We start from the raw sequence: 24,732 nt of genomic DNA, 5'->3' as shown, positions 1-24,732 counted from the left end.
TATAGTGGTACAAGCCTTTCTCAAGAAACAAGAAAGGTCTCAGGTACACAACCTAACCCTACACCTAAAGGAGCTGGAGAAAGAACAAGAAAGAAACCCTAAGCCAAGCAGGAGAAGAGAAATCATAAAGATCAGAGCAGAAATCAATGAAATAGAAACCAAAAAAACAATAGAACAAATCAACGAAAGTAGGAGCTGGTTCTTTGAAAGAATTAATAAAATTGATAAACCCCTGGCCCGACTTATCAAAAAGAAAAGAGAAAGGACCCAAATAAATAAAATCATGAATGAAAGAGGAGAGATCACAACTAATACCAAAGAAATACAAACTATTATAAGAACATACTATGAGCAACTCTACGGCAATAAATTTCACCTTTGGAATCAGTTAGAGATAGATGCGTTTGACCTTATTTCCGCAACTACAGGGCTCTAATGTATTTGGATCACTGATGATTTCCCATATTGTGTCATTGCTTCAGGTTAGTTGTGCCATAAAATAGGAAATTAAATACTAAAATACAGTTTTGTATTATCTGTAGGTTAGCTCAATGATCAAATGGATTTTTAGGCAAAATTATAAATGTGGACATTTGGATTCAAACTATGACTTAGTCAGAGACACATTGTCTATCAGTAGGAAAGCAGTGTGAATGAGGTGCGCCCATGCAAGCATGAGCTGTGGAATCAGAAGAGCTCACTTCCAACTTGAGCTCTATTACTTATATATAATACAACTGTGTATAAATACACACACACACACAGTAAAGTAATATAATATATACAGTAAATGATATAATTGATGAGATAGCTATATACAGTTAATTTGTAGAAGTCAAATATAAAAGAGATTCCATTAATATGTGGAATTTAAAAAATAAAACAAATGAATAAACAAATAAGAAGTAGAATCAGACCTATAAACACAGAGAGCAAACTGGTGGTTTCCAAAGGGAAGGGGGGTTAAGAGGATGGGCAAAATGGGTGAAGGGGAGTGGGAGATACAAGTTTCCAGTTATGGGATAAATAAATCATGGGAATAAAGGACACAGCAAAGGGAATATGGCCACTGATATTTTAATAGCATTGTGTGGAGAGAGAGAGGCTACACTTGTGGGGAACTCAGCATAACTTACAGAGAAATTGAACCAGTTGCATAAGATTCATGTTGTGTACTTAAACTAGTACAACACTGTATGTCAACTACACTCAAATTAAAAAATTAAAACAAAAATAAAGTTTTCAGCTGAGGAACTGACACTCAGAGAAGATGAGGCTAAGTGACAGAGCTGTGACCCAACCCAAATTTCCTTGCTTTTCTCATCTTTTGGCTTATCCATTTCTTTTTTCCTACTTAAGTAAAACTAATGAGAAACTTTGGATTCTATAAGATTAAACAAATGATACATTATTTTATTTATGTATAAGTATTAGTATCAATTTAGTTTTTGGCAATATTTACTTAAACCAGAAAAATAAATCCTATCACCTCTCTTCCTCAGGAATTACTGATGTCTCTTAAGGATAGCTTAAACATGGAGGGGTTGCCAACAGTAACTGGACTGTTCAAAAATTTGTGTTTCCATACGTCTTGCTCTATAATTCAACAATTGTAAGTATTCTTGTAGTTGGAACTCTCTTGAATTTATCCTACATTTTCCCCAGCATAAATAAAATGACTGTGATTTGGAAATGTGTCATGAAATATCACTATTTTCACAGAATTCAATAAGTACACTCATGCTGACACATAATTCCCCATTCTTTAGTTTATTTCCTCTGCCATTGCTCAGTGGAAGTAGTATAAAGGTTTTGCTCTAGGAAAAAAAGATAAAGATAATACGAATCACTGTGGCAACTTCCAGTTTTCCTTTATTGTCTGCCAGACCACTCTGCAAAGTAAACATGAAGAGGGCCCAGCACAACTTAGAGAACAGCAGCAGAAATGTCCAAACTAAAACCTTCCACTGAAGTCTTTTAAGTCATCACTACCAGTGGAACCTGAAACAACCATGTTAAATTTTCTAAATTGTGCATTAAGTCTCTTAACATTTAAATCCTCTTGAAAAATCTGGCTCTGTGTTATTAAAGCTCCCTTTATGCAAGAGGCCCCAGTTAGGGGTTCTGTGGTTACTATTCCTGTTGCCAGCATTCCTTTTCCAAGCTTAAGATATAGGATGATCATTTACCCCCTTAAATATCTGCTGAGTAGGGCTTAGTCTAAGATAAAACGCTGTTCATGGTTGTAATCTAGATTAAAGCTCTCTATATAGCCCCATAAACTTCAATTAAATGCTTTTAACCTTTTGCATAAGACTTAAAATTGAAAGACTTTGGTTTCTAGGTCAGCTCTAGATTTAGGGTATATTTGTGAGCATAGAGCTATAAAAAGGCAGGTTTTAGTCTGATTCAAGTTCTTTTACTTTTGTACTGTAAAAATAGCATAGGAATGAAATGTACATCATTTCCATCTATCATAATAAGGGACATAAGGGACAAGGAGGAATATTCTTTGTCCTTTGACATACTTTACTGTTAAGACGGTGGAAAATAGCAGGTTAAGGAAAATAATGATAAAGTGGGCAAAAGTACAGGCATGTAGTAATACTAAATGACCTAATTCCAACTGGAAACAATGCTACAATATAGCAAAGGCAGACTGACACGTTCTCCAGCCAAGATCATGCCAAATAGGTTCTCAATTTACATTCATTTAATTTTTATAGTTTACCTATTTCACTAATGGAAAAAAGATTCCTCTCTTCCACTTGTGACTTGGTTTAGTTTCTTATTAACCAAGGAGTTGATTTAAGAGACTTGAGACAAGAAATTGCTGGTTTTTTTTCGTGTTTTTTACATTTTGAAGTGGGATGTAAAGATAAAATGTAAATGCTATATGCTAATCTTCCACATATACCAATTACAGTTCTCAAATATGACTTGAAGCAATTACCTGTGTGACACCATCCTACTTGAAGAACCAGAATTGATGAAATTTTGTACACCTGATCAATTTTTCCCATATGGAAAAAGGTTAACTCTTAAATTTCTAGTATCTTCAGTAGCCTCAAAAAGGAAGTGTAACATTTTCCAAATGTAAAATTGATTGTGAGAACATTACAAAATATATCTGTGCCACATAATACCATTTTGAAGAAAGAGGAGGGTACAGGTATGACCTTGCTCAAATGCTGAAAGATAGGTCCTCCCCCAAAACTGGAAATAAATGTATTGTTTGCCTTAGGTGATTACTGGGGAGGTCTTTAAGCAGTGTCTCACTTTCAAATTAATTTTGGGTACTAAACAAAGAAGGTAGGACATGTAGAGCCTAGTCAGAGTTATGAGAAAAAGTTACGTAGGCATCATAGATTTGGGAAGCAGAAAAAGTGAAAAATACTTGAACGATGAAGATGATGTTTGAACTGCCAGGTTCTAAGAAGGACTGGGTCTGAAACTGGTATTATTTAATGTTTAATAAAACATTTGGAAGAGGGTAAGTGGTGAGCTTTCAAGTATGAATTCAAGCCACAGAGTTTTTCTAAAGGATGCCAATGAGAATGATATGGTATGTGGTAGTTGGTGGTCCAGGTTAGCTATTATGACAGAAGAAAGGATTTAAGTGACATGGTAAACTCTTTTCTAAGGACAGAAATGTGCTACTATAGCCAAAAGAAACTAACAAAATGCTGAGGGTTGAACATGAGCCCTAATTGATTTTAATATGCCATGTGAAGGGATTTATTGCTGGAAAGGGATGAATGGAAAATACTCTCCTCATGAACCCTTAGAAGCAGCTAGGTGTATTAGAAGTGTAATCCTCATCTTTTAGGAGCAACCATTCCCTCTGGAATGCACACCTTGCTACCATTGTGAGAGACAGATTACCAAGCAGTCTACAAATTAGCTGCACCAGACATTTCCAATATGCTTAATTTTAATTAATCACCACACCATCAACTCCTAACATTTAGACTGTCCCTGCTGGCTATCCAGGTTTATTTATAAACAGGTCCCCTTACCCTCATTTTAAAATAACAGCCAATGATTTTATTCTGATAATCACCATTTTATTTATAACCATCAGAAACCATCAGTAAAATGGACAACCTTGATTTTCTTCCCCTCCATAAGCATCAACTACATTATGAAATCTTTCACCTAGAGCCAAGCCAAGAATGTAATGAGAGATGCTTGTGTGTAATATAGTATTGGGGATTTCGTGTGTCCATTTATAGTATATTTATATGAGAAAGAAAATGTGAGAACAAATGATACCTGAATCTTAATTAACTACTTCTATAGATAGCAAAAAACCTAGCTAGAACTGTATTTTCATGCAAACCCTTAAACTCATGAAAATAAAAGTATAAACAATGTCTGAATTTCCTTACCTTCTATTGCTGATAGGAGAACCCGGGAATGATCATATGCGATTACATTTGCATATCTATTCTTTGGTTTGTTTACTTCCAAGTTTGAATGTTCCCATGTGAACTGCTGGCCAGGGTCAATTGACTTTAAAAGAAAAACAGCACACACACACAAAATCAATACTTGATAACACCGATTATAGGCATTTATCACAAGTAAGAAACACGATTTAAAAAGAAAAGACTGAAGCCACACTTCAAAGATGACCCTAGCTATGAAGCTGAACACTACTATAACCAGCAAAACATGAAATGATTAATCATAGTAAAAAACAGTGATAGTCACCAACATTGATTCAAATGAAAAAAAAATCAATATAGATGTTCTGTGAATATTGGAAAGGCAGGGTTTTTAAAATTGTTTTACTTTTCCATTTCCTTCTCTGCAGCTGTAGTTTACAAGTTTTCTAGTTCAATATTCCTTCTGGTTCTGTGAACATTATTTTATCTTGATTATTCTCCCTACTCTTTCCTGTCACGACCTAACCTCAGTCTTCAAATTTACTGGTCATTCACTGGCTTCATTGTACACAGGCTTTGCTATTCTTTCTTCATTAACAGTTTACAACTTGAGGGCAACTTAAAATTGTGCCTGTTTCTCCATAACACACTATTACCAGTATCACAAGGTAATTTGTACATTCACTCTAACGTACACTTCATACCAAAGTAACATTCCTGAAACTCAGCTCTGGACAGGTTCGGTTCCTGCTTAAGAACTTCCACTGGTTTGAAGTGACCTACAGCTTAGATTCTAAAGTCCTTAGCCACAGTCCTACCTATACACCTTTAGTCATCTTTGCATCTACAACGATGGCTCAATAAATTATGGTTCAACATATTTCCTTAAATGAATTGAAATGATGAATAAATGTTGTCGAGAAGAGTTCATAAAGAGAAATGGTGGAGTAATTCTTCCATGAACATGGGAGTTAAGCAACAGACTGTGGAAACTGCAAGGTATAGTGCACTAAAACTAATGCTTTAGCACTCATTATCATATGGTTTAATAGTAAAGTATGTGATCCTGAAATTACAACTACCAGTGATACTCCACTTTACACTGAGGAGCACTGCTGAGTACATAAGCTTCTTACACATTCTTTTTTTTTTTTTGTAAAATATCCCAAGAGCTCCTAGGCGCACTGATGACAGCGCTTTGGTAGAAGATATTCCTTCCCTTGATGGCCTTGTTCTTCAGACTAAGATCACTAGCAGATGTGTAAAGTGGCATGCATTTAATTAAACTAATGAAATTACATCTCTTAACACAGACACTGTTAACTCATGTCCATTTCCACTCTCGCCACATATCCCCAGCCTTCTGAATGCTTGATTTGATACTCTTCATTGAAGAGTTTAAAAACCACATGTGAGTTTTATGTCACATGTGTTAATATGTTTAGGCTTAAAGGATGACCCATGAGAAGATCTCTGAGTAACAGGAAAATTATAGTAGCTGCTGGGTCATGTAGTATCCTCTTTAATTTTCACAAATGTTATGAGGTATGTATTGTTATTTTCCAAGACAAGGAAATTGAAGTAAAGAAAGATTAACTCAATAAATCTTACTGAGGGTCTTCTCTCTGGCAGGCATTGTGTGATTTGGTTGTTAAGTAATTTTCTCACACAGCTAGACTCATACATTCACCCTAAAACTCAGGTCTGTGTGATTTCAAAGCCCAGCTGATGATTAAAAGCTGGTAATTACCAAGGCATGACGCTACATATCCTGAAGGCCACTGAAAAACGAGGAAGCCCAACATGTGAAACACACTTAAACATAACTATCCTTTATCTTGCAAGTCCAAAAGGTTTTTCTTCTCAACTGATCATCCTCTGTCATTCTGGGGCAATTACATAAGAAATCAAGTTTTAAAAATGAGGTTGGCTTCACATGAATGATGAAACAGATGGGTTGCAGTTTACATTTATACTAGTTTCACACGGATCAAACAAACATGGATTAAATAATGCTTAACTGTCTTGTGCAACACATACTCATCTATCTGTATCTACCTGTCTGACCAAACTTTTAACAATATACAGCATAGGTCATTATTTTGGAACTTGTCAGAAAGTCGAGAGCAGTAAACTCAGTAAGGAATAACAACTACTGAAAGTAGGTGAGGTATAAGATAATCTTTTCTACTGTGAAAAAATAAAAGTGGTTGAGGAAAATCAAATTTCAATTGTCCATGTTAATGAGGCAAAGGTATCATGGATGAATAAGAGCTTAATTCTCAAAACACACTTAAAAGAAGATTTATTCATTTATTTGTGTATGTGTGTATGAGAGAGAGAAAGAGATGGAGAGAGAGAGAAAGAGAGAGAAAAAGAGCATGCATTAGCAGGAGGGGCAGGGAGAGAGAACCTCAAGCAGATGCCTTGCTGATCACAGAGCCTAATGAGGGGCTTGATCTCACAATCCTGAGATTATGACCTAAGCCTAAACCAAGACTCAGATGCTTAACCAACTTCTTCTGTGTTTTCATGTTTTTGTTGTTGTTGTTTTTAGTTTTGTTTTTTGTGCAGGTGCTGGTGCAGTCGTTTTGCCTCTTTGTGTTCTGGTATCTCTTGCTGAGATCCTCTTAAGGAAGAATAAAATGGTCAATGTAGAGAAAGAAGAACACAGGTCTGGAGAAGTTGAGTTCCACTCTAATCTCATATTTTTGGCCAACCTAACATGACCATGCATCTTCCTACTATCAAGTTGAGCTGACGCCACCCAAACATTATTCAAAACTATTTGAAAATAAGCACCCTTGTTCCTAGTAGATTCAATTTCTTTCTACTGTTGGCTTTTGGTTTTCCTCAGCCTGAGTCTCAGATATCTCTTCTCATCCTTTCAACTATATATATCCAAACAACTTTTGGTAAGATATCCCCTTCCTTCCCAGAACTCAATCCCAAATTCTATCCTCACAAGCTAGAATCCTGTTTTCTGTAGCTGCCCTGAAGGAAAGTTTTCAAGTTAGAAATAAAGCAAGCTAGATGTATTCAACCCAAATTTGATTAATAGACTTTTAAAAAATAAGCTATATGGCATTTGTACTTTGCATTGTCACAGAATTCATAAACAAGAATACTACTTCCTTATGTTTCCTTCCGTTTCAACAAGGTCCTTGAATGTACTGGATAAAGAGTATGTAGCACCTAAACATTCCAGAAATATCAAACTATGTTACTTTGTTTTCCTATCTGCACAGGGGCACGTGACACACTCCCCCTCCAACCTCAATACCTGCCACTTAATCATTCTAATTTTAATAGATCTTCAACTCAATGGCTTTGTCTTACTGAGAATGTGACCATAGGAAAAACTCCCTGTAATTTAAAGAAGAATAGGAAAATATTGAGTAGTCAGCTGCTAATATTAAATACTTTTCATTTACGTATCTTTAACTTGATGGTCTGAAAATTCTAATTTTTTAACCAACTAGAACTTTGTCTTAAAATAGTTAAGTGTAAAAAATAGGATATATTTAGAGAGCTTATTTTTTTCTATTTACCTATTTTTTACACACACACACACATAATGTACTTATAATTCTGCACCATATTCTTGATAAAATGCCAGATTTAAAATAAATATTTAGGGGATGACTGGGTGGCTCAGTCGGCTGAGCAGCTGCCTTCACTTCAGGTCATGATCCCAGCATCCTGGAATCGAGTCCCACATCAGGCTCCTTGTTCCGCAGGGAGCCTGCTTCTCCTTCTGCCTCTGCCTGCCACTCTGCCTGCCTGTACTCTCTATCTCTCTGACAAAAAAATAAATAAAATATTTTTAAAAATAAATAAAATAAAATATATATTTATATCCAATAGTTAACAATAAAACATATCATATCTACTGTTTTCTTTGTGCTAAACATATGTTGACTAATTTTATCTTCACAAAGAAGTACCATTATTATCACCATTATTATCACCATTCTGCAAGTGAGGAAGTTGAGATGCAGAGAAATTAAAAAACTTTCTCAGGGTCAAACAACTGGTAAGCTCTGTTGGGGGCCCGGGCATTCTGGACTGCAGTCTGGATGCCTGGATGCCATATTGTGCTTTTTCTCTGGCCAAGCTTGAGAAGATTTCTTGATTGTTTTACATAGGTCTTTTCATTATTCTCTTGAAACACGAGAGGTTTGGAAACAAAAATCTCTTGGTGCTTCTAATTTATACTTAAAATTTTAAACTCAAAACAAGCGAGTGCTCGTAAATTTGCACATCACATTACAGTCACTGTGTAAAATTACATCCAGTGACTGAACTTTCTGGTAAAGCTAAAGCCATCAACTTAAAGCAAAGTCCTTTCAATATGGATCTGTCAAAATTTCAACTTCTCTACCAAGAAGAAAAATATAATTCATATGTGTAAACTCCCTACAGTACTAGTTGTTCTGTGTCCCATTTCTCCTCACTTTACTAAGAGAAAAAGCTCAAACTATTCCCTTTAAAAACTCATCAAAGAGAAACCACAAAAAAGCTGTATCCTGTTTTTGTGTGTTTTAAAACAACTAACAAAAATTTAATTATATAGAAGGAATAGACCAGCTACTTGACTAGGCAAACTATGGGTCAGACTAACCATCCTTTTTACTGGGAATTGAACTTTTGATGACCTTAACCGCCAGAGAAACACTATTGTTCCACAGAGTTCCTAATGAGTAGGCTCATTTACTCCTTAGTGTGGTTTGCACCCACATACTTTCAAACCCTTTTTGAGGTTTAGAAAAGCAGTTTGCCATTGACCGTATTTCTGTGAAGCCTTTTAAAATTCTCATTCATTCATATTCTTTTGCTCCAAAATTGAAAATGGTAAATTAATATGTATTCATTTGAAAAAGACCCACGTTTGCATAGTTGAGAAGGGCTATATTTTGCACAATTAGCAAAGGCCTGTAATTGGCATAATGAGTACTTTCTTCAAAGAGAAGAACATGCCTTTAGTTGAATCCAATGATGCTTTCAGAAGTAGAATGTGAGGAAGGAGTGGAAAGTAGGATCATGAGCAAAGTTTGGAGGTCAGAGCCTGAGTCCCAGGTGCTAGTTTTCTCTTTGCCCATGGTTAGCTTTGGCACTCTGATTGCTCTGTTCCTTTTTTTCTGTTAATGTCTTCCCAGTGTCAGGTTGGTCCCCTCATCTTCTCTCTTCTCCTTTACCAAATTAGTTTACCAAACTTCCCAAGTCTTTCCCTATAAAAGTATCTCTGGTCTAGGCCATGATTAGAATCTGAAGGACTGAAATAGGGACTTTTCAAGACTCTCAGTGTTAACTAATGAATACATACAGGAGTTCTCCATATTTAAGTGGAAAGATGAACTATTTATAAATGTACAACCCTTGCAAAGGCATTAAGGTATTTCAATCAGGTATTTTTATATGCAATAATTTTTTTCTTCAAATAAGTGATAAAATTATATCACCTTACTGTTGTCTAGTGGTTTGATTTGCAACCCCAATTATAACATATTATGTAACAAATAGTTATAGAAAAGTATCTGAAGTAATGATTTATTTACATTAGAATTGATATGTAGAGAAGCAAAAAAGACTCTATAGTCACTGTAAACCAGTCAACCATATGAGATGAGTAAATATCTGAGGCAACCAGTTGATGAACATTTTTTTTTCCCTAAATGATATCTTAGCACTAAGAATGAGTTAGTTTATCTCTTTGAGAATTCCATTTACTCCCAGAAGTATAGTTAACTTTATCCTAATTTATCATAATTTCAAAGTGACAAAAAACAATAATGCAACAACAGCAACAGATACTAGATTCTTTTTTAATTCAGTAGGACAATGCTATGTGATCTCGGGAATGCAGAGAAGCTATTTTACTACTTTCTATGTGTGACTAGAAAAAAACTATTTTTGACAGATCTTTTCAAAGGAGAGTTCAGAAGAGAACATACAACTTTGAGATCTGAAGATTTAAAAGGCCAGATTTTTTTTTTATTAAACTCTCCTTTTTAACGTGCCTCAACATTTTCCTAGATAGTACTGAATGTAGAAAAGAAAAATTTCTAGTTCCCAAAGGCAATGTTCTAGAAGAATGATGGAAGTGATAACTTGAATCCCAATGTTTCAGTTTTTTGCTATTTATCTCCTCCATTGAATTAAAGTACATAATAAGAAAGTGATATATAGAATTATAGCTGATGTTCCTGAAGACTAGAGCTTCATAGATAATCATTATAACAAATATAATTCACAGACTAGGATTTCTGATGTTATTTGGTAAAGCAAAAAGAATTAAAAATTTTCCAGACAGTTTGGGGCAAGAAAATGTTATTAAAATTTTATTAAACTGCTCTGATTAAGGAGATAAAGTTGATTGAATTGATAGAAAGTAATTACAGTGTTTATAAAAAGAACTGTGTATAGGTAACAAATAAAATTATCTATTGATTGCAATCTATGCACAGCATTAAGCTGAATAAATTCACAGCAGCACCCTTTCTTTTCTGTGAACAACATGGCACTAGATTCTGGCTCCAAATTAACAAGATGAATGCACCACTGTGTAAATGCTGCCACGTTTGTATTGACCCAAAAGTATTACGTGAAATAATACATCTAAAACACATGATGCAAAGTTCTTGGTTAAAGAATGGTAGATGTTTTTCTTTTCCTGTCTTCATCCACTGACTTGTGTGAGAACATCCTGATTTAAGACAATCTCAGTGTCCAAGGAATGTCTGCTTTCTCCCTGATGCTAAGTGAATCGATTTCCTTTGACAATGAAGCATAAAACTGACACAATTGTCAGTTAATTTAGGCAAGGAAATACACTTCTGCCTTGCCACTTGTTATGTAACAATATGTTCATCTATATAGTTTGGAAACTGATCTGGTTTTCTGGGGTAGAGAACAACCACCACCACCACCACCACCACCACCACCATCACCACTACCAGAACACAAATAACCACATGTATTTCTTTGTTTTCTGTTTCATTTGAGACCTGACCATTCAGAAATACAGTGAAAAAGTAGATTCAAAAGCAAAACTAACTGAGGTCCCTGGGTGGTACATTCGGTTAAGCATCTGACTCTTGGTTTCAGCTAAGGTCCTGATCTCAGGGTCATGAGACTGAGCCCTGTGGAGAGCTCTGTTCTCAGTGTGGAGTCTGCTTGAGATCCTCTCTCCCTCTGCCCCTCCTTCCATGTTCTATTTCTCTCTTTTTAAAATAAATAAATAAATAAATATTTCTAAAAAATTTTGTAAAAATATATGTGAATGAAAAGAGTGGTTTTGTGATTGTTTATGCCTTCTACTATAGTAGCATTTCATAAATAGCAATATAAGGAAAATAAGATAAATCATCATTTGATCAGTTGAGTTTTAAGTGATAACATTATTTTTTCTTTATCATCTATACAGATTTAGAATCTAATTTTAAAACACTATTATTTCCCTCATTTTACTGTCCACTATGTATTTTAGGCTTTCAGTATTACCTTGCTATTTAATTAAAATTTTGTTAAAACTGTTTCTTCTCCCAATTTGTTTTCAGATGGGAAAGGAAAAACAGATGAGTTTCCAAACTGAAATATGAATAATTTCCTGTTCAAAGAATAAAAATTTTGCATCTGAAATGAAATGAAAAAGAAAAACATGACAGTTCCTCTAAGTCTTTGATGGAATACAGAAAATCTGAAATAATTACTTAAAAAAATTCCCTACCTCATCCTATCTTCAAATTTATTTAGTATAACTATATGGTTGAAACACATTGAGATTTTACCTGTGTTTTTTGGATACAGTGTATCTTTGGATATGTATACAGTATGTAATATATGTATATATACACATTTATATACTAAAAACACCTTGCTGTTAATATCATTAGTCCTTATATGTAAGGACACAGTATAATGTACTAAATATAAGCTTCTAATTAAAGAAGATACACAGATTGATCATTACTATTTATACCCATGGTGTTCAAGTAGCTTAGAAAGTATTTACAACCTAAAGTGTCATGTTTACTTTCTTCTATGTTACATGTTGCAAGCAAACTAGAAAGGCTAGGACAAATTAACACAATGTAGAATTTTAGAGTATATTTTTAAACTAAAAGATTAATTTCAGAGATTAATTTGTTTTGTTGAAATGTATATTCATTTTATAATATAAAATTAAACAATTATAGATAAAATATATTAGAAAAATGTCCATACTTTAATAATTTTATGTACTTGAACTTTGGGGAAAAATATGGAATCACCTGAAGATATCATTACAAGGACTGTAATTCATCTGATGTTGTACACTCAGTGTTTAGCATACGGTTGATTTAAAAATGTATTTATAGAATGAATGACTGAAAAGCATTATAGGCAGTATATAATGGCAACAGTGACATTTACCCTAGAACCTTAGAAACAGTTAAATAAGTTTCCCTGATGAACATGTAACTATTAAGTAAACATATATTGGAATAGATCAGAGATATATAAAATATTTTTAAATAGTCAGAATAGCTTCCAGGCTCACACTTGTCTGAAACCTGATTCAAGATAAGAGGCATCTTGGACTTTGGCACATTTGAAATTCTAAGTGAAAAGATATTATTATTATTAATATAGCTTTCCATGCTATAATTTCTGACTTTTATATATCTACTCACTATTCTGAAGTATCACATAGGGACTGCTTGCCTGGAAACAATCTTACATACACCATATTACCAAATTTTCTGGACATACCACCTATGTGTGGATACAGTTAACCATTTTAATACAGTGGATTTTTCTTTTATTTGGGGAGGTTGTTTGTTTTAACAAATGTGCTCCTCAGAAGTCTCAAGTCCATTTGTTGGCCTTTGTGGCAGAGGATGGGACTGTCCTAATCAGATGGAAGGATAAACAGCCAAAGATTCAGCTCTGGCATAAGGTTTACATTAGAAGGGGTAGGAGGTACATTCCAGTTTACCCCCTTGTCCCAGTTTCATTATCAAAGCACCATCTTCCAAAGTGTCCCAATTTGGGCAATACATTATAAGGTTAGAGTAGGCTCTAATTTCCTTGTATCCATATCTATATCTTGGGTCCTAGGTGAGCTTCATGATACAGAGACTTATATCCATCACAGCCAAGTGAGCATATACATGCAGAAAGAGAACAAAAGAAAGACAGATAGTAAGTTCATTTACAAACTCTACCGCATGGACAGGTGGGTGGGGAAAAGTAAAGACAGCAATTTCTGCAGAACAACACCTGTCTCCACTTATCGACTCTGCTGCTGTAAGAGTGGAATAAAGCCAGAATGCAAAAGGTGGTTGGCCTGAAACATTGATTCATCTTGTTCAATGTTTCTATGGAGCCGCACAGAAAAGAGATCAAGGAAGACAGACATATGACTCTCAACACACATTTACCCTGTTCTCTATGAAACTAACAATTTAGCCTATTCAAATTATATATTTTTTTTTTCTTTTCTGGGGCAGGGTGGAGACTGGAAAGAATGTGGTGGTGCAGAAACTGGTTGGATGTGTGTTCCGTTGCGGAGGAAAAGAGCAAAATTAAAGAGCTGAACTTATGCAGTGATAATTCTATGGAAAAAATCTTTAATCTTTTGTCTAATAAACATTTTACATTTTAAAATTATTACTGAAATATTAGGTAAAATCATGCTATAATTGCTTTCCTTTTTTAAATTTTTTAACACTCTGGAAATGGAACCATACACTTATTCTGTTGCTTGAGTATTACACAATTCAATCAGCAAACATGTCTTATAACAAGTTCTAAAGGATTAGAAAATATATTAACATATCTTTTAAAACTGTACCTAAATTAACATCTCTAAAAAAAGCTAGGTCAGCACGAGGAGAAAATAACTCATAGACACACAGAAAAGGGAGGCTCAGAAAGGCGATGAACATGACTACTTGCTCCTCTCTTAGATAAGACAGCATCCAGTCATCACAGCTGGAAGACATGGCCACTGACATCACACACCTATGAAAGTGGGGTCTTTGGGACCCCATTGCCTCTCATATTTACAAAGGTATGGATCAGGTCCTGGAGTAAAATGACCATATCAAGGTACTTTCATGGTCTGGAGGTCGGGCCTGTGATCTCTTTGCCTTCCCCAACTGACTCAGCTTCATCCCACCATGAACATTCTTCAAATCCATCATCTCCTAGAATTAGACTCTGGCCATTCTGTCAGGCACTAAACTTTGCCTAAAAGCTTTGAAAGTGAAAGACATGTCTTTCTCCTGACCAAATGTTTGGAGCAGTCACTATAGAACCATGTGACAACAGTGGGGGAAAGAAAGGAAATAACCTTATTATTACAGGACACTGCTTAAACAACTTGGAGTATGACAAACCTATGAAGCTATTGATACTGTGTACCTACTGACATAAAGACATCTACTTTTACTGTTAAAAAGAAATTAAAAAGACATTATTAAAATATAAACATATTTATATATATATGAATATATATACACACATATGTATATAAACCTAGAATATCATATATCAATGCTATCAGCATTTATGTCTGAGATGCATAGACTGAAAATGTTAAATTAATTAAACAAGAATGCTATTAGACTGAGGGGGCTCTAATGCTGTGGTGGCCTCTGGAAGCAAACCAAAATCTAAGCCTGTAAATGCTTCAAGATTACAAAATCAAAACAACCAGTCATAAACAACCAACAGAGCTTTAAGCTACAGCCAATCAACAATTTCCTTTCTTGACTTCCACACTTACTTTATATGAGTTTTTGCCCTGCTCCTGTTGGTAGACCGCTCCTAAACACTTCTGGTTTGGTGTTGCCCAATCTGCATCTGAATCAATTTTTGCTCAAATAAACTCTTAAAATATTTAACATGGCTTGGTTTATCTTTTTTTTTTTTTAAGATTTTATTATTTTTTTAAAGTAATCTCTACACCCAATGTGGAGCTCAAACTTACAACCCTGAGACCAAGAGTCATATGCTCTACCAACCGAGCTACCCAGGTGCCCCTCAGTTTATCTTCTAACAATAATTATTTTAATAGTTTGTACTTGTTATCTGTGTTAATTTTTCAATTTGTGAATATTGTACTACTTTCCAAAAATGAGGGCAAACGGGAGCTGCAGGACACTTCCCATCTGCACATTTGACTTCTTGTCATGTTAGATGCAGAGGACACAGATTATAGGATCCAACACTTTGGAGGGCAGTTTGTGAAATCCATGTCAAGTCTACAACTGGCTTCTCTGGCCATCTAGAGACAAAGCTCAGTGTAGATTTATGACCAGGAAAATATATCAAAAGAGCCAATGCTAAATTAGATTGTCTCCCTCTAACCTTATCAAAGAATGGTACTGAGAAGTAATCAGGTTAAATTACTTCTGATTTTGATGATAATGATGATGATAATGATGAGTCTCATGTACAGTGATCCTTAAAACAAATTTAGGTGGATACTCTTGTCTCCATACTAGAAACACAGAAACTTAGGCCTAGAAGAGTTAAAACACTTCCCACCAATCATGCTGATAGTCCATTAAAGCTGTGGAACTGGGATGTGAGTCCAGAGCTCTCTGACTTTGGACTCTGAGTTCTTAACTACTATACTCTAACACATGTATATTAAATTACAACTTTACATTTACTTTCGTAAAGTTCAATTCCTTACTTCAAAACTCTGAACAGAAAGGAAAATAGATTAAAGACCAGATGTCTGTCAGTTTGGCTTAATGATACATTAATCCCAAAGTACTTTCCACTTCCAATTTTTTTTTCTTTTAATGAAAACCAGCCATAACTTTCTTATAGTTAGATTTGAACATACTTCATATTAAAAAAAAAAAAAAGGTGGGATCTTAAGTATCATCCTTACCCTATATAATCAGGAACAATTAGGACAGGGATTTCAATCTCTCTCATTTCCACCCTCACTACCATACCAACTTTCCTACCCCCACTCAACCCCCGAAATTTTGCAGGAAAAGAGAGAAAACTGATATGCCTTCATTTCTTGGAACTGAATAGCCACAACAGAGCAAAGGGTAGAGTAGTATTGACAGAAACCACTGAGAATGGTGAGAGACCAATAACTCACGAATAACAAGTCTGCACTAACAGTTTTAATGACTATCCTAATGGTTTAATGGATGGCACTTTAATAGGATTTCTAGTACAATCCTTCTGAAAGCGTGTCTTCGATAAATCTGTCATTAACAAAGAGCTGAATTGCTTCACCACATAACTATAGTTTACTGAATCTGAACATAACAAAATGATGGCAGGTGGTCTCAAGTATTCTGTTCACTATTGTAAGAGAGACATTTACATGCTCAAAATGTATGTTGCCAGTGAAAGAGTCATATTTATACTTAAAGGATACAGTAGGTATTAAACAAAATACAACAGGAAGCTCACAATAATCAGTTTATGTGCACAAAGACAAAAGTAGAAACAACTGTAATCCAAACACATAGGTGTTGGTAAACACTGAAACTTGAAAGACTCACAGAGTTCTCTTCAAAATAACTCATCAAATTTTGGGTGTAATGAGATTTGGAATGTCCATAGCACTTTCTACATTTGTCTCATATTCATTTATGTTGTCTCATTTCCTCTACTAACTTAAAGTTCTCTAAAATCAGAACTTGCCGTATTGTGTCCTTCTGTGTGCACACCTCCTCAACATAAATGTTGAACTGCCTAGTCAGTCTTAGCAAATATTCCTAAATTCAAGCTGTTGGCTCCCCACCTCTTTTTAAAAAGATTATGTATTTATTTATTTAGAAAAAGAGCAAGAGGAGGGGGAAGGGCAGAGGGAGAGGAGACAGAGAATCTCAAGCAGACTCCAAGCTGAGCACGGAGTCTAACATGGGGCTTGATCTCATGACTGAGATCATGACCTGAGCTGAAATTAAGAATCATGCTTAGTCAAGTACGCCACCCAGGTGTTTCCCCATGGCTCCTTTTTAATCTGTCCAAGTCAGAGGGTCTCAATTTTTACTTTTTCACACTGGAATACCTCATGTCTGGAGAGAACATTCTTATGCTTTCTGTTTTCCTAAATCCTAGCTTTCTTTCAAGGTTCAGCTTAAATTATACTGTTCTAATGCATGCCGACCTAGAGACCTCTCCCACACTTTCAAGTGCACCCCCTATGGCTGGGCATAGTGTAGAGCATCCCTTTCCCAGCGAACTTTAAGCCTTGTAACATTTCCTCATTTAAAGTTATTTAAAGTAATTATAACTTTTCATTTGATAATTTCTTAATTCCCCAACCATAATGTAAGTTCCTGAATAAAATACAGTCTACTATGTATCTTTGTAGCCTATAAAACTGTGGTCCCAGTCCAGGTGCAAGTAACATATAGAAATATTATTTTAATAATTTCAGATTTCTGTCTCATTTTCCATGAACGTCTTTTGAAATTGGGAAACTCACTTCTTCTGTAATTATAGTTTCACCCCTGATTAATAATGCTAAATCTTAAAATATAAACAAAATTTTGAACTTGATGGTAACAGAGTAATGCATTCTTCAGATTATCTTCCCTAATAATGCTATAAATTCATTGGCTTTACTGCAATTTATATTAATTATCAAGACTATTGAAAATAACTCAGTGCTAAGCTATAGTTCATTAAGGTTTCACAAATTGAATAAGGCCTAGAGTATGATAGAGGAATAAAAATATCCCTTCTCGAGCCAAAGTTGGACAATTTTAAATCGGTATATCCTTACTAGGGGGCTCTGTATATGTCTATTTATAAGTAATGCTATATAAAAAGGACTCTTTTTTCAAAATTGAAAATATTATCTATCAAGTTATCCAATAAAAGTAAAATAAATGGAATTTTATACCAGAAAATAAATATAATTATATTTGTGCTTATTTTCTTTCATATATCTTTTGTTTATTAAAGATAATCATTAGATTATAGTTTGGATTCTCCTTATATAGCATAAATCTTATTTATTCCAATTTGGGGGTATACTTCAATAATTTAATGAGATAGCAAAGAAAATACAAAAGGGCCAAACCATCTTATAAAGAGCGATATGGGTCAAGTAACAAATATAAAAATGTGTTCTAACAGACAAACTTCTTTAATCAATATAGATATTAAAATACAAGTAGATACCTTAACCAACAATTTATAATAAGGGAAGAACAGACAGAAAGAGATCTGTGTGATATTTAAAGAGCTCATATTTCCTTCTGGAGTTACATATTTCATCCAGATAGAAAATTTTGTTTGAAGTCATTTTTTTTAGTGTTCAATGATTCATTAGTTGAAATTATGACACAAAATACTATGCTTAATAACTGCTCACTCCCACAGCCTAGTTATACATTCAGAAGTTTTGCCACACGGAGAAAGACAACTCTCATATGATCTCCCTGATATGAGGAAGTGGTGATGCAACATGGGGGCTTAAGTGGGTAGGAGAAGAATCAATGAAACAAGATGGGATTGGGAGGGAGACAAACCATAAGTGACTCTTAATCTCACAAAACAAACTGAGGGTTGCTGGGTGGAGGGAGTTGGGAGAAGGGGGATGGGGTTATGGACATTGGGGAGGGTATGTGCTTTGGTGAGTGCTGATTCACAGACCTGTACCCCTGGGGATAAAAATACATGTTTATTACATGTTTATAAAAAATAAAAAATTAAAAAAAAAAAAGAAGTTTTGCCACAGAAACACAATAAAGAAAAATGTTGTTCCCTTAATCTTAACATACGTTCAGGTAATGCAATATGAGAAAGAAAAATACGAGTCTTCTTTAAAATGAGTCTAAAAACCTGGTAAGTTTTGAGGATTTCTTTTTATGTCCAAGAAATTAGCAAATTTAGACTTTGAAGGACAGATTTTAGATAGCTTCTAGCACTCTAATTAGGCTTCTAAATCACTGAATTTATTGAATATTAGAAAACCAAAAAAAATCCCATCATGGTGAATATAACAAATACAGACTAAAATCCAAGCTGAATTACACTGGGGTAAAACTTACAACTTCATGTTATGGGGATCTTTATCAAAATCTAGTTTGGGAGCTTTGGCCTAATGTTTAGTTCCTTCAAAACTGAAGGAAATTTTAGGCTCAGAATCTAAGAGCAACAATTATATATTATTCATCTTTGTAGCCTCCAAAGCCTAGCAAAGTACCTGGCCCATAATAACTCGGTGAAAGTTTGTTGTATGAGATGAACAGAATGCAAAGCTGGAAAAGAAAAGAGATCTCCAAAGAAGTAGACATTCATGTTCTTGGAACATTTTTTAGAAATAGCCAATTTTTAGAATTGCCTTCCGTTGTATTCACAGGGATATTTGGAAGAAATGAGCATCTTTGCCTCACAGAGTTTATTGGTTTATTCTCTAATGAAAATTATAATCTTTGGTCTGTGGCTTCACAATTTGTTGCTGAGGAATGATTATAGATCAAAAACAAAAAGATTACAACTCTTTTCTTTCTTTTTTTTTTTTTTAAAGATTTTTTAATTTATTTATTTGACAGAGAAAGATCACAAGTAGGCAGAGAGGCAGGCAGAGAGAGAGGAGGAAGCAGACTCCCTGCTGAGCAGAGAGCCCAATGCGGGACTCGATCCCAGGACCCTGAGATCATGACCTGAGCCGAAAGCAGCGGCTTAACCCACTGAGCCACCCAGGTGCCCCTACAACTCTTTTCAAGAGGAAATGAGTAGCAAGAGCAGATGAAGTCTTGAGGAAACAAAGAAAATATTTTAATGATAAAACTGCAGAGAGATAAATAGTGAAACTATTAGTCTTTGTAAAAGTTGCTAAATTTTTAGCATTGAGGAAAGGTGATTTTTCTTCCTCTTAGAGTTGACTCTGAGATATGAATACTCCAGATCATTTTTCTTCATAGACTATGAGTAGAGGAAAAGTGAGTTCTGCAACCAGCATTCTTCCACTCCTTCAATTCAGTCAGGGCAGTGAATGGCTTCCTCATCTGTGCACAGAATCCTTGTCAGGAAGCTTGATCTCCTGCACTGTTCTAATGATATACTGTCCAAGGGAGGCCCACCAAGGAAACCCAAAGGTGGATTCCCTACCTAGATGGAGAACCACTGCCCATCCAACTGTCACTTCCATGTGCCCATAGTACCTCTCTTCCCACAGGATCTCTGCTGAAGTTCAGTAATATTATAACCTATTGAAGCACCTTTATTCATAGGTTGATAAATTGTATCCATTTTGATATCATGTTACACTTGGGAAGAGTGAGCTGCAAAAAGCAAACCAGGTTCCTGCTTCATTTTTGAAACATTCCCACATTCATTTAAGAAGTTACCATGCTAGTCAAAAGGATACCCCAATAAAAATGATACATTCCTTGCCCTGAATAAGCTTTTATTATTATAGGGGAAGATTCACAAGTAAAACAATGAAGACTGCAATCCTTTGTAGTATCAGGCACTCAGGTATAGCAAAAAGCAAATAAAATCCGCCCCATAGTGATAGGCAACTGTCTCATCTTAATTCTGGCCTTCCACGCTCAAGCTACCCTTCTGTTTGAAGACTTCTATCTTCAAACAACTCCCTAGTGTCATTGGTTCCCTCCATCAGTTGTTTAAGAACAATGCAAACAAAAGAAATATAAATCTTCAACAAAAAGGGGGTGTCCTTGAATCTTTATAAAATACCCATTTAATATTCAAATACAAAGTAAATCCACTGAATTGTACATTTTAAGATAGTGAATTTTATAATATATGAATTGTATCTTAATAAAATGATAAGGAAAACACAGGGAAAAATATCACATAAATTTATTTTTTGTTAAGAACCACTGTTCCTTTCAATAAATAGAAATCACCTTTTATCAAATAATTGATAGCCACCTAAATTTCTAGTACTGTTTTTGATTTGGGTACTCATATAGGAAACAAAGCTTCTTTGATGTTTCTAAATAACCCAAGTTTAATCTGTATGACTATAGCTTTATTTACAGAAAACTTCCCCCTTTATTCATCAGTTTGTTTTTGTCTAGGAAGTCTACCTAAAAAAAATCAGCTTTTGCATAACGTTAGATGCAAAACTGGTTAGATGATTTCAGCCACATCTCATTCAGCCATATCATTTATTTTTTCCCAGGAAAAAAAAAGGGGGCAAAAAAAGAGGGGTGGACTAGATTCAAAGATTTTAGGAATCCTCAAATATAATTCCACAGTGGAAACTTTATGAAAGGGAATTCAAACCTCTGAAACTTTGGGACAGTTTTCTTTCTTTTTTCCCCTTTTGTAAGATAATGGGAGAATCCGTGAGCTGTGACAGGGAGGATCAATATGAAAGGAATAGAAAAGAACAAAAAAGGAAATCAATGCCCAGTTGCACAGCAACACCCACCAACTCCAATACCTAGGCTGAAAATTTTTATTCTCCTCATGTCTCAACTGATGACAAGGAGGTCAATTAATTACCACGGGGGGCGGGGGGGACCAGACTGAGTTCTCCTACCTTTGCTAATGCAGCACCCTAACTGCTCTTAATACAAAGGGAGGCAGCATTTCACTGTTCACTAACCATCTTAATTACGGTTTCTCAATCACTTCAGCCACGTCTGCACTCCCGACTTATAGAACACCAACAGAAGAGATTGGACTTAAGCTTGTGAGGAGTGGGTAGAGGCATTACCACCATGAGAAAACAAAAAGGGAAACTGGGCTTCAGAACCTCATCTTTATAATCTGTACTTTTAGTTGTGTTTTGTAGTAATCAGCGAATCAGAATTCCAGGCTTAGACAAAGAGAGAATCTAAAAAGGTTACCTAGTGCGATCATCCATCTGAAGCCAAACTTCTGCCTTGTCAATCTAGCTTATTATATGCTAGTTGGCATACTGTTCAATTTCACAGAAATCAAAGCTAGAGCTAAAGAAACCAAAAACAAATCCAAACAAACAAACAACAACAACAATGCACCCTGAAACTAATGGAAAGAAATGTAAGTAGGCAAAGTGTTTTTATAACTCTTCCATCTTGAAATATGGCAAACTTTGGATTGTGAGGTTAACATTCTATCTTCTCAAATCATTTAGCAGCTTTTATATGAAATTAAATTGTAGAAACTTGAAACAGGATTTTGCACAGATGAAAGATGTTTTTAAAAATCTTTAGGCAAAATGACACTTTATATAGGTTTAATATATTTACAAAGTTTATCGTAGTGAACAAGTTTTCCTTTCATCATGCATGGGTCTTATCTAAATTAAGTCGAAATTTGGTGATATGTAGAGAAGAGGGCATTTTGTCAATGTAAGTCTTCACTTCTTTTAATAGTCAGGTTAAAACAAGTAAGTAGACTCTGGTCTATAGTTTAAAATGTCAAGACAAGAACAAGTCAATATTAACAACTCTCTCAGAGAGTTAAAACTGGGTCTTTATATCTTCCAATCCTTCCAACATTTGCTTCTGCTTTCTTTCCACTTTATTTACCCAGGGAATTGGTCAAGATCAGAAAACAAATGCTGTCACCATTATGTAGGAAAATTTATAGAGTCAACTTGGTGAATTGATGATTTCTAGTCCATTAGAGTGCATTGCTGGTTTTTGTTGTTGTTTTCAGGTATAAACTATAACCTTACATCATTTTTAAACTTGCTAATTTAAAAAAACAATCAAATAAAAAAGAACATAAGGGGGAGACTGGTTATAAAGTTTCTTACCCAAAGGAAACCAAGTCCTTTTTTGTTGTTCAAAAATGTTCATGATATTGAAAAACAAAAATAAAATTATATCAATCAGAAATTTGGGCTAATGGGGCACCTGGGTGGCTCAGTGGTGTAAAGCCTCTGCCTTCAGCTCAGGTCATGATCCCAGGGTCCTGGGATCAAACCCCACATCACGCTCTCTGCTTAGCAGGGAGCCTGATTCCTCCTCTCTCTCTCTCTGCCTGCCTTTCTGCCTACTTGTGATCTCTGCCTGTCAAATAAATAAAATCTTAAAAAAAAAAAAAAAGAAATTTAGGTTCATAGGTCTTATTTGGGACCAGAAAATACTCATGAATATTATGCAACCATTTTAGTGGATAATGACATAAAATGTCTTATTTTAAGACCATAATGAAAATGGTTGTGGGAAGAAACACCAAAGGTAACTATTTATAGTGGTCAGAACATAACTCTGAAATGAAGCCATGTGGGTTCATATCCCCATGCTGCCACTTACCAGCTGTATGGCCTTGGACAAGTTACTTAACTTCCTTGAGTTTCAGTTCAGTCCCTTCTCTTGTAACACAGGGATACTAATAGTGCCTACTTGGCAGAACTGAATGAGTTAATATATGTACCATGTTGCAAAGAATGTCTGCCATATGGTAAGTGCTATACACATTTGCTATCATTATTATTGCTGCAAAGCTCTTTCTAGACTGTGAAGCCCTAGGTAACATTATCACCATAATATTAAAATGTTATGTAGTTTAATACCAAAGACGAAGGTATGAAGGAATATTTTGCAGACAGGAATAGAGGAGAGGGATGAAGAAGGGGGAAAGTGGGGAGGTGGGGAGAGAGAGGGGGAGGGAATTAGAGACAGAGGGGATGGGGGAGGGGATGGGGGAAGGGATAGGAGGGAATGAGGAGAGGGGTATGGAGGAGGAGAAATAAGGGGATGAGGGGGAGTGGATGAGGGGACTTAGAGTGAATTAAATCAAGAATCTCCATGAGCCTCTGGCTGGAGCTTAAATGACAGATGAATGCCCACTATCAAGGAAACATACTTAGTAAGTGAGAAATAACGCACTTCTGATTATGCTGCATGTCTGAACTTTTTAGTCAAAGCCAAATACACCAAATGCTATGTCTGTGATGATTAAAAGACTGCTTCCCAAGGCATTGCTAAATCCATAAGTTCATATAATGTATTAACACTCACATCTTTCTCTCATCCTCTCTGTACTCCCCAACATGGTGGCATGGTCAACAATTTTTTTTTTTTTTTTCCACGTAGAATGACCAACTGTTTAACTAGAGTAAAAAAAATCATGGCAAATAATACTACCACACTTTTTTACATCTAAAAAGAAAATAAGTAAAGACATTCCTATTATGTGGGGCAGCAATAGGCTCTCCTGGCCCCAATCCCTTCCTGCAGCATTGTTCAAATTCTCTCCAAAGCTGTGTTCATGAGTGCCATAGAAATAGATGGATTCATTTGATTTGGGGGGGGGGGGGGTTACAGCTTTAGTAGTAGAGACAGGAAATCATTTCTATGACGTGAGAGTACTTTTAAGATCACCTAGCACAGACTCCTTAGTGCTGATGTTACTACTTTTCAAGAGTGTAATCAACTTTCCTGTC

At 35.2% G+C, this 24,732-nt stretch overlaps 1 protein-coding gene across 34 annotated transcripts in view; it reads right to left on the bottom strand.

Annotated features, from left to right (window-relative positions):
• The window catches only part of PTPRD (protein tyrosine phosphatase receptor type D), a 525,037-nt gene that overhangs the window by 71,602 nt on the left and 428,703 nt on the right, over positions 1-24,732 (bottom strand). For all 34 annotated transcript variants that reach the window (XM_059411633.1, XM_059411644.1, XM_059411635.1 and 31 more), the window contains one exon: positions 4,392-4,515. In XM_059411633.1, coding sequence (XP_059267616.1) covers positions 4,392-4,515 — 124 coding nt within the window. The remainder of the gene's footprint in view (positions 1-4,391; positions 4,516-24,732) is intronic.

This window comes from Mustela nigripes, chromosome 9, assembly GCF_022355385.1.
Source record: "Mustela nigripes isolate SB6536 chromosome 9, MUSNIG.SB6536, whole genome shotgun sequence".
Lineage (NCBI taxonomy): Eukaryota > Metazoa > Chordata > Mammalia > Carnivora > Mustelidae > Mustela > Mustela nigripes.
This window is presented reverse-complemented; position numbering and strand designations above follow the sequence as displayed.